Source organism: Colletes latitarsis, chromosome 11, assembly GCF_051014445.1.
Source record: "Colletes latitarsis isolate SP2378_abdomen chromosome 11, iyColLati1, whole genome shotgun sequence".
NCBI lineage: Eukaryota > Metazoa > Arthropoda > Insecta > Hymenoptera > Colletidae > Colletes > Colletes latitarsis.
In genome coordinates this window covers 28,869,657-28,885,970 of record NC_135144.1, presented here as the reverse complement: position 1 = coordinate 28,885,970, position 16,314 = coordinate 28,869,657, and the positions used below count along the sequence as shown (strand labels likewise).

The 16,314-nt window shown below is 39.5% G+C and overlaps 2 protein-coding genes across 2 annotated transcripts; one reads left to right on the top strand and one right to left on the bottom strand.

Moving 5' to 3' along the window:
• Positions 1-1,916, bottom strand: Syx18 (syntaxin 18). Its single transcript, XM_076777712.1, has 2 exons — positions 1,420-1,916; positions 1-1,347 (listed from the first exon to the last, which is right to left on the bottom strand). Exon 2 carries the CDS (start codon positions 1,107-1,109, stop codon positions 135-137), a length of 975 nt encoding a protein of 324 aa, XP_076633827.1. The 5' UTR covers positions 1,110-1,347; positions 1,420-1,916; the 3' UTR covers positions 1-134.
• A 2,405-nt stretch (positions 1,917-4,321) lies between these two features.
• Positions 4,322-16,022, top strand: LOC143348448 (ABC transporter G family member 3). The gene is made up of 26 exons (XM_076778647.1): positions 4,322-5,011; positions 5,440-5,671; positions 6,341-6,651; positions 6,725-6,923; positions 7,266-7,404; positions 7,554-7,884; positions 8,068-8,199; positions 8,275-8,503; positions 8,576-8,681; positions 8,814-8,985; positions 9,116-9,218; positions 12,081-12,096; positions 12,141-12,304; positions 12,407-12,455; positions 12,618-12,667; positions 12,764-12,903; positions 12,969-13,139; positions 13,729-13,967; positions 14,170-14,362; positions 14,534-14,571; positions 14,640-14,748; positions 14,839-15,066; positions 15,184-15,319; positions 15,389-15,494; positions 15,611-15,711; positions 15,847-16,022. Exons 1-26 carry the CDS (start codon positions 4,913-4,915, stop codon positions 16,020-16,022), a joined length of 3,969 nt encoding a protein of 1,322 aa, XP_076634762.1. The 5' UTR covers positions 4,322-4,912.
• Positions 16,023-16,314: the final 292 nt, after the last annotated feature.

Genomic DNA, 16,314 nt, shown 5'->3' with positions numbered 1-16,314 from the left:
AGTGACATATTTTGGCAAAGTTTTGTTCATTATCATTTAAAAACTAACAATATATTAGTATTCACAATAATGTACAACATCCTTTGAGTGCATGTACAAGTAATTTAATAAAATTACTAAAATACTTCTTTCTTTTAAGGATTATACCAATCTAGAAACAATAGAGAAAACGACATGACTAAAAGGAAAAATAGTATCGATACTCTGAGCCCTGCATTCCGTTGAATAGCTTGTCTAATTTGTTCATTAGCTTCGGTCACGTTCTCCGTCGATCCAACGACCGTCGTCATTAAACGATCTAAATCTTTATCTTGGTCTAAAACCTTTTCTGTAAATATTTCTTGAAGCTCAGCTATATGTACTACTTTGCTCTCTATTTGCTTCACTTCTTCCGTGATCGTGTTAAGTTCATTGTACAGTTGTTCATTTTCCGCTTCGAACAGCTGTATATCTTCGGGCGACAATTCTTCTTCGTACATCAACGAATTAACGTCCCCGTTTATTTCTTGTATTTTCATAGGACTAGAGTCATTAGAATCAGTTTTACTCTCTTTTTCCTCTAGTTTTTCATCCGCGTTCAAACTCGATTTTTTCATTTCAAATTCCAGTCGTTTTACAGGTTTAGGTTCTAATTCTAACTTAGCTATTTTTCTTACTTCCATCGCTCTCTTTACGCGCATTGCTTTCTGTTCCGAGTAAATCTTGCAAACATTTTTCAGATACTCTTCTATCAACAGCAACATGATTTCCCTATGCTCTAAATTCTGCGGGGAAACTTTTGCGTCCGCGATCTCTCTTCGCAAATCCTTGATCAACTGAGAACAAGTGGTCATTATCTTTTGTGCTCCGATATCTATTTCGTCGCGATCAGCATCGCTCATACTAGGTACATAGGACAAATGGTTGGAGAAGTTCAAATATGCTTTGCGGTTTTCTAATAAGAATTCGTGTAATTTAGAAATTTGTACTACAACTGCTTGTGCTTTTATAAAGAAAGGACTTTTGTTTCTAGTCTTCTTCAAAGGTTGGGTATTGGTTGGAAACCCTAGATCCTTATTACGAAGACTTACCGTCTTCACACTGGCTCGAAACAATAAACTTACATCCATTGTTAATCGTTGCCCGAATGAACTTTCTTTTACATTAATTAGCAAATAAGGCACCTTATTATATGTACATTAGTAACTTTTTATAGTCATTCTATTGCAAAACAAATTTTTAAATGCAGTCAGTTTTGACCTTCATTGTAAACCAAACAGTATCAAATTTCTTGAAACCGATATTCTTCAAGCTTACTCTACACCATCTGTCATATGGTCTCGCAAATTGTCACGAAATGTATTTAACCTGAAAATAGAAAACCATTTAAAACTATACGAACGAAATTGCGTCAATTTAATAATGGGGGAAAGATCCTACCGTTGCTGGAATCAAGACAGTTAACGTATACATATGTTTAAAACCACAACAAATCGCTTGTAACGTTCCAATTGTTGCGACTGTGACGTGTCGAGTCAACTGTTCATTTATGACGAAAGATGTAAACTGAGGTGCTGTTCGATACTGTCATTTAGTTTTATACGCGAATTAATAATCATCGAGGTGTGCTTATCAATATGTTATGTAGCCTTATAATTTACGAAGGATTCTTAAAATGAAGTATTCAACGAATTTTGCGTAAACATATAATAAACGTAGAATGTGCAATATTGGAAGGAACTGTAGCAATATGAAATTATATATAGATGGAAAAAAGAATATCTATCATAAAGAAAACAAATTTAAGAAAGAATAATCGAACTTCTAAAACATAAGGTATTCGGTTAGTTTAATGAAACTGAAAAATTAGGGGCATCATCCATTTAAATCGTAACGCTATTTATGGATAAATAGAAATGACCGTAGATACCTCCACGAGTTTAAGACCCGTTTTCACGCGACAGTAAAATTCATATCTTTTGCTGTCGTAACGGCGACGCAACGCTCATGTGTATCTAGCGTAAGTAGGTTTCATTATGGCGGGAATAGTCAATCTGTATCAATAAAAATGAAACGTAGGATACGTACGTTATTAATGATAATGATAACGAAATAAAGAATCAATTTTCTTAGTTATATTTCAGAAATAGAAATTTTCTCTCAAATTAACTCGTTGGTCTGATCTAAGAAGAAGACAGTTTGGCTGTAAATACGTACCGTGCTTCCACGAGAAGAAGGCACAACGTGTTTATATCCCCACTCTTGTTGCAGTCCGCTGACTCACAGGTATTGGTCGAAAACGATGACGAAGATCGGTGACAGCCAATCAGCGGACTGCAGCAAGAGTAGGGATGTAAACACGCTGTGCTTTCTTCTCGTGGAAGGACGATATTTGTCTGCGGTAGTTTCTGTCTTTGTTGGGATTCTGGAGGCTAACATAAGACGAAAATCAAGAATACCAATTTGTTGATGAAGGCTTCGTTAAAAAGTTATTAACAATTAAATTCAACAATTTCAAATCGTTCTGGAAAAATTATTTTCGGTTGCGGGGGTCGATTACAATCATTTTTTGTCATTACACATACCCCCGAAATCCTACGCACTTTCGAGAAAAAAATTCCTTACCGAAAATCTAATTTGGCGCCCAAATTTTTCGACGAAAAAAAAAAGATTTCAAATCGTTCTAAAAAAATTATTTTCGGTTGCGGGGGTCAATTACAATCATTTTTTGTCATTACACATACCCCCGAAATCCTACGCACTTTCGAGAAAAAAATTCCTTACCGACAATCTAATTTGGCGCCTAAATTTTCCGACGAAAAAAAAAGATTTCAAATCGTTCTAAAAAAATTATTTTCGGTTGCGGGGGTCAATTAGAATCATTTTTGGTCATTACACATACCCCCGAAATCCTACGCACTTTCGAGAAAAAAATTCCTTACCGACAATCTAATTTGGCGCCTAAATTTTTTGATGAAAAAAAAAGATTTCAAATCGTTCTAAAAAAATTATTTTCGGTTGCGGGGGTCAATTACAATCATTTTTTGTCATTACACATACCCTCGAAATCCTACCCACTTTCTATAAAAAAATTCGAGAAGGTGTGAAATTTTTCGACGAAAAAAAAAAATTTCAAATCGTTTTGGAAAAATTATTTTCGGTTGCAGGGGTCAATTACAATCATTTTTTGTCATTAGACATACCCTCGAAATCCTACCCACATTCTATAAAAAAATTCGAGAAGGTGTGAAATTTTTCGACGAAAAAAAAAAATTTCAAATCGTTTTGGAAAAATTATATTTGGTTGCGGGGGTCAATTACAATCATTTTTTGTCATTACACATACCCCCGAAATCCTACGCACTTTCGAGAAAAAAATTCCTTACCGACAATCTAATTTGGCGCCTAAATTTTCCGACGAAAAAAAAAGATTTCAAATCGTTCTAAGAAAATTATTTTCGGTTGCGGGGGTCAATTAGAATCATTTTTGGTGAATAGACATAACCCCGAAATCTTGCGCATTTTCGAGAAAAAAATTCAATACGGGCGAAACTTCAAACGTTAATAACTTTTTAACGATGCCTCCATCAACAAATTGGTATTCTTGATTTTCGTCTTATTTTGGCCTCTAGAATCCCCCATTAAAATTTATCCCAGGGGTGGCAGAACCTGTATAATCATAAATGCTTTAGCATTTTTCGTCGCAGATAATACCGAGCTAATGGCTGTGAATTTAGAACAGTTAAAGTACTTCCTACTTCCAAAATGGAAAATAAATTCTATAAATCACGAGTTCGGTTCGATTAACGGTAAAACGTGCATCATAAGTTTATACATAAGCTTCAAGGTCTTTGGGGTATGCTTTCTCGTTATCTAATCAAGCTGGTATTTTATAGAAACTATTTCTTTACGTGTTGCAACCATCGTTCGAGATGCATCCAGAAAACTTTGGAAGACAAATTGTGAAAAGAAAAATAATTACGTATCGATACAGTAGAACTCCGTTTATTGGGACGAAATTTACTTCTGCTAGATTCCTATTACCAAAACTATCGTCGAGCTCCAGTCATTCGAACATCTCGTACAAACAAAACATATTTAGGAAAAATTGATATTGCAGATGATTTTATTCCGTAATAAGAAAATGCTTCAAAGTTGGGAAAACCATACAGTTAAAGAGGAAAGAAAAATAAACGAAAAAGAATAGTGAAACGAACGATTTGCAATGGCACGGTTTGAGACGCGAATGAGAACAAAGGGGATGGTAGAGGATGGCTATCACGGACACGATTATGCACGCAAGGCCGTCTTGTAGATTCTTTTACTTCGTTATTGGCCGCGTTGTCGGTAAGCTCGTGGATCGGTGGAGTCACGTTACATAAGTTGACGCGAAGCAGAGAAAGAACGAACGGTGGCGCGGGACGGAGAACGATAGGTGGGAGAACAGGCAATCCGAGAATGTTATGTACTTGGTTTGCGGCTAAGTCGCACCTAAGCTCTGCCTCGTCGTCATGTACCGTGCAGAACGCATCGAATCGAATCTTTTCGATACGCGTCTTTTTCGAACATCCCTCGGAGGTTACGTAGCGCTATAAGCGTGCACGGAGTGTAGCGGTCGCGACGCATCGGAAGGTCATCCGTCAAAACACCGAAAAGCACGTCGCCGGGCGGCACACGCGTTGTTTACGCCGCGAGAGACGGACGGCTTGCACAGAAAATCCTCTCGTTCCGAGTATACGGTATTGGAAGACGTCACGTCGCGTTTGGCCATGTATCGGACACGATCCAGTTGAAAACGAAAGATGTCCACGCGAATTCGTTGATTGGTTTCTACCGTCGCGTCGACGAATCGACGCTACATGATTCGGTGGAGTGATTCGAAGGAATATCGTGCACGCCGGTGATCGAGGACCGGATCGAACTACGGGAAAAGATGACTGCCACGGAAGAAACCGAACCATTGATTTCCACGAGAGCGTTGTCCGCCTGCAGCCGGAAGTCGCATGCAGTCTCGTACGACACGATCTCATTGGTAAGAAACGATCTTCAAAGTATTTCCATATTGTCCGTCGCGATATTCGCACGTCGGTTTGCGTCGTGGTGTAACTCGATAGAGGTACGTGCGATACTATTCGACAACGGAAATAGGGTGAACGTTTGGCTTCGTTAAATTCACGGACGAGGGTTACCGATCATGCGTGTGGCTTCCAACGTCTTTTCCTTCTACCTTTCTCTAAGGTTTTATCGATGATTCGAGTCATGATTTCCTGGAAACCGGTCGAATTACGTAAACGCACGATCGCGACGAATGGGAAAATAAAATTGTCGCGAGGTTGTACGAACGTTTTGTTCACATTGTACGATTTCAGGGTTCTGTTCTAAATGTTCCACCAGCGGACGAAATACATATATCCGCGGCGCCTGTCGCTATGCTTCTCTTATGCCTTCCGTTGATCGCAGGAAGCCGTCGGAAGGGACGGGTCATCGCGTGGAACGAGTTCCGAAACGTTTGGATCGAACGCTGCTGAAAAATCGGCGTCCACGTGTCCTGTTGGAAACCCCGCCAACGAGTCGATCACGTACACCTGGAGCGATTTGAACGTGTACGTTTCTAGAAGGGACGACAAACTATTTAACCGATGGTTCGTTAACAGGAAGAAATTAATCGAACGAAGACATCTATTGAAAGATGGTATGAGATCGTTAACTAAAGTTGGGGAAATGATACGAGAGAAATTTGTAAAATTATGCGAAAGAAATGTAACGGACCGGATGAAACGACCAAGGCGAAGCTTTTACTAGCTACTGCGATGCTTTCGTAGTACATTCGATATCGGTATCAGTATTTACCTCTGCATTAGTATTCGTATCGGTATTAGTATTTACGTCTGCCTGGTAATAGTATCGGTATCGTTAACAATCTTGACATTGTTGTTGGTATCGATATCAGTATCGGTAGCGATGTTGGTAACGATAGTTACATTTGTATCGGCATCGGTATTAGTCTATTACTGATATCGGCAGTAGCGGTATTAGAATATTGGTATCGGTATTAATATGTTATTAATATCGGTATCAGTATCGATATTAATAACTATATTTGTAGCAGTATTAGTATCAGTATTGGTATCTACATCGATACAAGTATTTTTATCGGTATTCAAATCGGTATCGGTAATTATTTTTGTATTAGTATCGATACCAATAGCGGTATTGATATTGGTATTTACATCGGTAGCAGTGTTAGCGTCAGTATTTGTATCAATATCGGTATTGTATTTGCATCGATACAAGTATTTTTATCAGTATCAGTGTCGGTATTGAATACGTGTGGTGTGATCATATGAAAATTCTATTGCAGTCTGTGGCGTAGCCTATCCAGGGGAATTGTTGGTAATCATGGGATCTTCTGGCGCCGGAAAAACAACATTATTGAATGCGTTGACGTTTCGCTCGAGTAGCGGTGTGACCGTGTCCGGTGTAATGGCGGCCAATGGTCGAAGAGTTTCCTCCACGATACTAACATCGAGAACCGCTTATGTGCAACAGGACGACCTATTTCTCGGCACTTTGACCGTTAAGGAGCATCTTCTCTTTCAGGCTATGGTGCGCATGGATCGACGGATACCTATGGCACAAAGGATCCATCGAGTAAACGAAGTGATCAATGAGGTAAATACCACCATTGTCGTGGTACATTTACGTTCTTGTTTCTATTGTTTTATCGCTGTAATTCTTCTTCCAGCTTGCTCTGATAAAATGTAGAAATACCGTGATTGGTCAACCAGGGAGAATAAAAGGTCTTTCTGGCGGTGAGATGAAGAGGCTGTCGTTTGCGTCCGAAGTTCTCACAGATCCGCCATTGATGTTTTGCGACGAACCGACATCGGGTCTGGATTCATTTATGGCGCATCAAGTAGTTTCTGTCTTGAAGGCTCTGGCTGGTGAGTCGTCTTGTATCCATACGGTGGGATATACCTCGCCTAATGGACTGCAAAAGAAACCATCCACGTAACAACGGCAGAGACAATAGTGACAGACACCGAATTTAATAAAATTGGTAATGGGTGGTAGACGACTAGGGAATATTGTAGTACTTACCTGATACGAATAATAGCTAACATCTCTAGAACACCTTTTTCATAAAGAAAACACTTTTCATATTGTGTAAATGGTTTTCATCATTACAAACTTGCCATGCTATAGCAATTTTATTGAAATTGGAGCCTGTTACTATTGATCCTCTTTTTGCAAACAACGCTGATAGAACAACATTGATGTATTAGCGCGTGGCAAGACGATCGTCGTCACGTTACATCAGCCATCTTCGGAATTGTTCGCCCTCTTCGACCGAATTTTACTGATGGCTGAGGGAAGGGTAGCCTTCATGGGCACGGGCCTCCAAGCTTGCACTTTCTTTGAAACGTGAGTAAGAGCAGCTCACGTTTAATCGAGAATTTACACTAAATCTACCATGACTGGCCAAGCGATCGTTTTTAGCTTTCGTTAAAATTTTTCTACAGATGTGTGTGTAATTGCATCGTTGATCCAAGACGACTGAACGATACTTTCAGATTAGGCGCTGCTTGTCCAAGTAACTACAATCCAGCGGATTACTTCGTGCAGATGTTGGCTGTCGTGCCGGGGCGCGAGGCATCATGCCATCATGCGATAAACACGGTTTGCGACGCGTTTCAAAAGAGCGATCAGGGCATTAAAATCGCGTTGGAGGCGGAGGCGACGAACGGCGAATTCGAAGACTCGCTGCGGGACTCCAAGAATCACGAGAACCGATCGCCGTACAAAGCAAGCTGGTGCGAACAGTTCCGTGCGGTCCTCTGGCGTTCTTGGTTATCGGTGATCAAGGAACCGATCCTTATTAAAATTCGTCTGCTACAGACTGTCGTAGGTCTACTTCATTTTAGATGGTCGATTTAAAAATAACTGTGAAGCAAAGTGGCCTGAAATGGACAATGTTTTCTGTGACACCTCGATGCGTATAGTAGTCTTCCAGTTATATGAAATTGAATCAGGTCGATTTCGTATAGCGTAAATACAATGTCACGAAATGTTAAATTTATTTCTTAGATGGTGTCGCTGTTGGTCGGAATCGTTTATTTCAATCAGCGGCTCGATCAGGACGGCGTTATGAACATTAATGGTGCTTTGTTTATATTCCTTACGAACATGACGTTCCAAAACGTTTTTGCCGTTATAAACGTAAGAATTCCTCTCGCATAAATCACACGTAAATCAGAAAACGAATGAAAGTGATTCGTATGTTCTGCGTTGTAGGTTTTCTGTGCGGAATTGCCGATATTTTTGCGCGAACATAGAAATGGGATGTATCGTACAGATGTCTACTTCCTGTGTAAAACATTGGCCGAAGCGCCTGTCTTCGTAGCCGTGCCACTAATGTTCACTATCATTGCTTATCCAATGATCGGACTACAACCAGGGATCGATCATTTTTTCATTACCGCTGGTATTGTTGCATTAGTCGCGAACGTCTCCACGTCTTTCGGTAAGATCGATGGAACTCGCTAGAGGAACGCAAGACCTCGTCTTTAACCGTGTCTTCGTTTAATATTTTTAGGCTACTTGATATCCTGCATTAGCAGCAGCTTATCTATGGCGTTATCTATCGGACCCCCGGTGATAATACCGTTTCTATTATTCGGTGGATACTTTTTGAACACAGCGTAAGCACTACAATTCAAAATATTAAACTATAATGAACTCACAAATATACATAAACTGTAGTAGAGCTAGTGGATATAATATAAAGTTCTAAAAATACCACGATTTAAATTTGTGTGCATTAAATGTCACAGATCCATTCCATTCTATTTTGAATGGTTTTCGTACTTGTCTTGGTTTCGTTATGGCAACGAAGCGCTTCTCATTAATCAATGGTCGGGAGTGGAGACTATAGAGTGTACAAGAAGCAACGCAACATGCCCAAAGTCTGGACGAATGGTTCTACAAATATACAATTTTAAAGAGGTACACAGGGCATTTCTTTCCAAATTAACCCTTTTGCGAGTCATACTCATTTTTTCACAAGATGAATTTAATCTGCGGAAGGGTTAATTCGAAGTGCAGAGCCTATATCTAACTCTGCTTTTGGTTTTAGGAGCACTTCTGGACGGATATTATATGCCTCTTCTCCTTAATCGCCGTGTTCCGTTTTCTAGCATTTCTTGCTCTGCTTTCGAAAACTCGACGCACTAAACGGAGCTAGAAAACAGGGGAGAAAAAAGGACACAAGCACGTACAGATGGGAGCTTGAAGAATCTGTCTAGGTAGGCAGAGCTTTCCTCTGGATTGTATATGGCGGAATATCTGACGCCATCTTTGCGGCGTTTTCGATCACCTATTCGCTGGTTGGTAAAAGATGTTCGTGAAAACGGAGCATGCAAATTGCGAAAAGAATTTATGGGACGACCTAATATATTTTTTATATACCTAGATATAAATATCTGTACTGATATTTGAAAATAATGGAAGACATATTTTACTAATGTAATGTATATTAATAGTATGTATGCAAGTATATTTTTTATATACTTGAAGATCGAATATTCTGATATTTCGATCGTTAACAAATTAAACGAGCTCTGCTTTATGTCACGGTACTCGCGGGGACAGAACATTCATGCTCCTATCTAGTATACATATAAATGCAAGTGCAACTGCCTCTGCCACTGCCGCCATACTGGTGGCCGCGCACAACCAGCAGGGTAATATGAAATTACGAATATCTACTTCGGATCCTGTGCAAAGAAACGCCGTTTCTCTTTCTCTGTACCTGCACACTGAACCTAGTACATTGACGATCAATGCTGACCTCGTAATTTGTATCATCTGTTTTGGAGTAATTACTAATATAACATTCAAAACCTTTGTGTTTGTGACTTCCTTATAAATTCACGAATAGCGAATAAAAATTAATTTCCAAATTATAATTTAATAACGGATCCCTGAAGCCTATACTCAGGCAAGCAAAGCCACGAGAAGAAGCTTTACGAATAAATCCAACATTTTTATTCGTTATTCGTAACTAAAATTTGACCAACGTTGTTAGTTTATAAAAGCAGACGCGTTAGTGCTGTTGTTACGCGGATGGAACTTCAACCGATTCCATAAGCGATCGATGTCGAGGAATTATATACTTAACAGTGACACTCCTTTACCACAAGGGGGGGAAGAGAGGGAGTGAAAACGATGATCGAAAGAAAAAGACGAGGAAAAGTTAACGGGACAGCCGAGGTTGAACGCAATTCGAACTCTCGGTATTTCCTGTTACCTCTTTGCGGGTTACGAGTCTCTCTTGCGGATGGCGGGCAACAGACACCGTCGTTCGCCACCCCCTTCCAAGCATATGCTCCAATATCTTTGACAAACCGGTTGTTACTCATACCGTGCGAGCGCATATCAGAGGAAGAAAAGAAATAGCAGTTGTACAACGTGCTACGTGCATTTGTTCGATAACACCGTCTAACGCGAATTTTGATCCACGCAGTGGATCTGACGCGACGGTTTTGACTCGACCGGTAGGCGTAGACAATAAATCGGCTGCATTATTTTCAACTGATTTCGCGTGGAATGACCCCACCGTGTAAGAAGAGCATAAATACATAGAACGAAGCAAAGAATTCCTACGACGCATAATCCTTGCGCGAGACCCGTGTAGGGTTTCCTTCTTCGATTACTGTAATACGTCTAATCTGGCCCCGTTTCTCGTCTCCCCCTCGTCTTCTATTTTTTAGAGAACTGCGAGACAAATTTATGTATTTTACAATAAATGTTCAGAGTGGTGTCCATGTCTTATTGCTTTAAGCGTTTTCTCGTACAAATTTTAGTTCTTAACGAGGACCCAAAACAAAGAAGTCGAAACGTTGATTTTTTCATTTGATTAAAATCGAATAATTCAGTCGTTTAAATACTATCAAATGACTGTGATGAATATTGCTATAAATACGCTATAAATTTAAAAATATATAACATTCTTTAAACATTTTAATTTAAGGATCAAAGGCCAAAAGAAATGCTCGGTATACATAAAGGAAAGAAAGCTACATTTTTACTATGTCAAATTGTTTTCATAAATCGACTATTTGTCATATGATACGTACAAGCGAAAATGCAGTCCCAGTACATATAATCCCTGTCCTAGAAGGTACAAGGGGAAGGATAGTGACAGGGCAAGAGCTGTTGCGAACTGAATTCAGTAACAATCTCGTTTGCGGAGCGACTCGGTTCTATCGGTCGGTTGGTCGTATTCCATCGTCCGACTTTCGAAGATCGAATCGAAATACAAGTGAAAATAAAATAGAGTTTCGACTGGCTGGTAATATTTTAGCAATGATTCAAAAGTTTCCATATTTTTACAAAATGAAACAGTTGCATACATTCAGTAATAAAATCCTTGTAGATAAATACTAAATTGTATCCTTTGATTGCTTTTATTGCATATACAGGGTGTTCGGCCACCCCTGGGAAAAATTTTAGGCCAAAATAAGTCGAAAATCAAGAATACCAATTTGTTGATGGAGGCATCGTTAAAAAGTTATTAACGTTTGAAGTTCCGTTCGTACTGAATTTTTTTCTCGAAAGTGGATAGGATTTCGGAGGTATGTGTATTCACCAAAAATGTTTATAATTGACCCCTGCAACCGAAAATAATTTTTCCAGAACGATTTGAAATTTTTTTTTTTCGTCGAATTTAGGCACCTAATTAGATTTTCGGTAAGGAATTTTTTTCTCGAAAGTGCGTAGGATTTCTAGGGTATGTGTAATGACCAAAAATGATTGTAATTGACCCCTGCAATTGAAAATAATTTTTCCAGAACGATTTGAAATTTTTGAATTTAGTTGTTAATAACTTGTTAACAAAGCCTCAGTTAAGAAAATTATATTCTTGATTTGGTCTCTAGAATCTCCCATTAAAATTTTTCCCAGGGGTGGCTGAACACCCTGTATGTATATGTATTTGAAGTCACAGCCGATTGATAAATATCCAATTAATGTAAAAGTAGTTACACATCCTATGGTACTTTGAACTGTATGTAAAGATACTATAGTTTAACGTTGTATAGATATTGTTAAGATTACGTATAAAATTCTGTTTGTCTGAAAGGGTAATAATTATCGAAAAGAATGAACGCTTTTGGGGAGAGTCGGTGGTCCCGTCGGGATTACGAGAATTTGAGGGAACCGGAAACGATCCAGTTCGAAGGGATGACGCTTTCCTGGTGCGGGCTATCGGTGTACGCGATGGATCGTGGACGAAGAAACGTGAGCAAGCAACTGATCGACAACGGTGTGTGATTTGATTTTTATGGAAACCTCGGTCGTAGATAGAAGAAATATTTATTGGATCGAACAGATGGTCGATAACTTTGCGGTCGATGATCGATTTCAGTGCGGGGTGCGGCGAAACCCGGCGATCTAACAGCGATCATCGGTGCGAGGCAAGTTGTTCACAGCATTTTTATACGCGATAAATTATTACATTTGTAATAGGCAAGTGCTTGCAGCTTGAGACCATTTCCTTTTTTAAACGCCCAACTGTGTTAACTGTAATTAACGTTTATATTATACACGTTATACGGATCTGGTTTTTCCTAATCTAGCGGAGCTGGTAAAAGCTCACTGATGACGGCACTAGCATTTCGTACTGGACGTAAGTATTCCTATCATTCGATGTATGTAAAAGTTTTGATTTCATAACCTTAAAACCTTGTTGTAAATACGTAATGTTTACGTGGGCTCCTTCTAGCCGAGCTCCTGGTCCATGGCGACATACGAGCGAATGGTGTCCCTGTTGATTCGTCGTACATGATGGTGAACAGTGGTTACATGCATCAAGACGACATATTCGTCGAGACTATGACGGTGATCGAACACCTTTGGTTTATGGTGAGACATTCATTTTACGAATTTATCTCGTCACTGTTTCTTCTCGATTTGTTGCAACGTTTCAGGCACGAATGAAACTCGACGAAAGCACGCGAGTGTCGGACATTCGAAAAAAAATTAACCGTTTGTTGCAAGACGTTAGCCTGACGAGCAGACGCGACACGAAAATCGGCAATGGCGTCGACGACAAAGTACTATCTGGCGGCGAAAAGAAGAGACTGGCCTTTGCTACAGAAGTACGATATGTAATACATTTCGTTTTTCACTTTTCCACTGGGAAACATTTTAACGAGGGATTCTAGAGGCCAAAATAAGACGAAAATCAAGAATACCAATTTGTTAATGGAGGCTTCGTTAAAAAGTTATTAACAATTAAATTCAAAAATTTCAAATCGTTCTGGAAAAATTATTTTCAATTGCGGGGGTCAATTATAATCATTTTTGGTCAATAGACATACTCTCGAAATCCTAATCATTTTCGAGAAAAAAATTCCTTACCGCAAATCTAATTAGGCGCCTTTTATATTATGTATTATGTTACACAACATATAAAGTATCCTGTCGAACATTCTGCGTTCTTGGAATACATTTTTTCGAGAAACGTATCGTCTGTCTGCAATATAAATTACATACAATCGAAGATCGTGTTGTATTATCTTGTGCATTTTATTTATAGAGATGTTGGAATTTGTTACAGCATCGTCTGCACGCTTGATATACAAGACGTTTGTCTTTCAGAGTTTAAACTCGGCCATGTTGTGGTCGCACGTAATTTCCACTTTCAAGGCCCAATTTCTAACAACTAAATTTTTATATTTTTTCTAGCTGCTGATCGATCCGAAAATATTATTTTTGGACGAACCAACCACCGGTCAGGATTCCCATTCGGCGAATTCCTTGGTCTCCCAATTGAAAACTTTCGCTGCTCAAGGACGAACAGTACTATGCACTATACACCAACCGAGTTCTGCTATATTCGATTCGTTCGATCGAATAATCCTAATAGCGGAAGGTCGAGTGGCTTTTGCCGGTCGTACCGAATGGGCGGCACAATTTTTCGCGAGGTAGGTATTAATGATACTGTTGCACGATGATGGTACACAGGAAAACTGAAAGTCTGAACGTTTAAAGTAAATACTAGTAGTGTGGGGTCCATGATCTCCCGTACTTGCCACCAGAGGGACCGTTCCTCTCGCAAGCGATCGACCGACCTTTTCATTTATATATGTAAGGTTTAGTTTTTCAATTAATTCCTCTGTTTTCCAGCCAGGGATATGAGTGTCCACGGAATTACAATCCGGCTGATTTTCTAATAGCGATTGTGGCTACTGGACCCAGCGCTGAAAATGGCGGGGAGGAAACAGCACGCAAAGTATGCGACGTCTTTCTGACCAGCGAAGCGTCGGACGAAATCGATTATATCTTGATGAAAGAAATTCAATTGGGAAATTCCTCGAACGTAAGAAGCTCATCTATTATATCAAGTGTTCTCTAAAACAGATCACTCGATCAGGGGACGGATCCCCAGAAGGCTTTGCGAAAGGAAGAGAGAAATGTGTTAAAGTATTTGTAATTGTCATTATTTTAAGACGGTTCCTAACACGTTTATCCTTCTCTTTCGATGTTTCAGTCAACGCCGAAATTACTCCTCGACTCTAAATCCATCGCGTGAGTAATCGATGAAGATCCATTTCCCTTTGCACGATGTCTACATTCTTATTAATGGTTTGTTGCAGACAGAGAGGATCACGATATTGTTCGAGGCTCTACTGGTTGGTTTATCGAAACTTCTTGCAAGTTTTGAGAGATCCGTCGATTCAGACCATCAGAATACTTCAGAAAGTGGTAGGTCCCTATGCGTTCGAACTTGGGAAAAACAGATAAAAATGTAAGATTCGTTCGTGAACTATACATATACCATCGTAAATTTTACAGAGCGTAGCTTTAATCGCTGGACTGTGTTTCGTGGGTTCGGTGAACACCGATCAGTTGGGTATCCAAGCTACGCAGGGCGTGATTTTCATTTTGGTATCTGAAAATGCATTTTTCCCGATGTACGCCACGCTCGCTTTGATACCGCAGGAGTTACCGCTTCTTCGGAGAGAGTATCGAGCTGGAATGTATCCGATTCATCTTTACTACGTCGCACGGATACTCTCTTTGGCAAGTAATATTAGCAAACTTTTCGATGTTTAAGGTGTAAGGAATCCCAAATTTGTTAAAATTCATCGTGCAATGTGGAACTCAAGGGATACAAAGAATAAACATTTCGAATTTCAGATACCCGGATTGATAGTGGAGCCATTGCTATTCGTGTCGATAATATACTGGTTAGCTGGATTGAGGAGCAACGCAGAGGCATTTGTATTAACACTACTCGTACTTCTACTTACGATAAATGTATCGACAGCTTGTGGTAAATTTGTATATTAATCGCTAATAATCATCGCTAATGAGAACTTATGCCATGAAACTCGCGTTTCAGGATGTTTTTTCTCGACGGCGTTCGAGAGCGTGCCGTTGGCAATGGCGTACTTGGTGCCCTTCGATTATATTCTGATGATCACTATGGGCCCTTTTCTAAAACTCGGGTATATTCTTTATCACATTTTTCTGATTTACGAGAAAACTAAAGAATACGGTGATAAATGCTCATGAAAGCAAAGTGAACTGAACACGCGTCAATTAATGACTGGTATGATTCAAGATCGTTACCGCTGTACATTCGGTGGGTGAAGTACATTTCTTGGCTGCTGCACTCTAGCGAAGCGCTCACCATTCTCCAGTGGAACGGGATACACAATATATGTAAGTGAAAATATTCTAAAGATGTTTATTTATTTATTCTTTAGCGCGGTCAACAGTTGGTGAATATTGTATATTGCATATGCCATGAATACAAAAAATTACAGTTTAGCGACTGATCGTTTCTTTGAATGGTAGCTTGTGAAGCAATTGATCCTGAGTTGCCCTGCATCACCGATGGACTCGGAGTATTAAGGCGCTACGACTTCGACGAGGCCAACATTTGGATGGACATAGTACTCATGGTCGTCATATATCTCATTTTCCATATTCTTGGCTATCTTTGCCTATGGAATCGTTGCAGATTAAAGTAAAAGTTTCACTTTTCGTCTGATATTTTCATCGTATTCTATCACAAGCTATAGTAATGCCTCTCATTTTGCTATCAAATCAAAGTAATTGAAGGATGTATTGTTGGGTGTGTGCTCAGGGAATCAGTTGGCACTGATTCAGCTTTGGTTGCAAGTATTCCTAACGCAAATTGATGCAAGAAGCGAGGCATGCACTGATTCAACCAATTTTTTTATAACGTAACAACTAAAATATAACGATTGAGTTTAAGTTCAGTATAATTTTCTTTGATATCTAAAGAAGAAACAATTGTTA

What these genes read in the sequence shown, in the direction of transcription:
- LOC143348448 (XM_076778647.1), top strand. Translation starts at nt 4,913, where the DNA reads ATGACTGCCACGGAAGAAACCGAACCATTGATTTCCACGAGAGCGTTG. An exon ending in GGATACTTTTTGAACACAGC is followed by an intron (nt 8,682 to 8,813) that starts GTAAGCACTACA and finishes TAAATGTCACAG; the next exon opens with ATCCATTCCATTCTATTTTG. An exon ending in ACAGCGATCATCGGTGCGAG is followed by an intron (nt 12,456 to 12,617) that starts GCAAGTTGTTCA and finishes TTCCTAATCTAG; the next exon opens with CGGAGCTGGTAAAAGCTCAC.
- Syx18 (XM_076777712.1), bottom strand. Translation starts at nt 1,109, where the DNA reads ATGGATGTAAGTTTATTGTTTCGAGCCAGTGTGAAGACGGTAAGTCTT.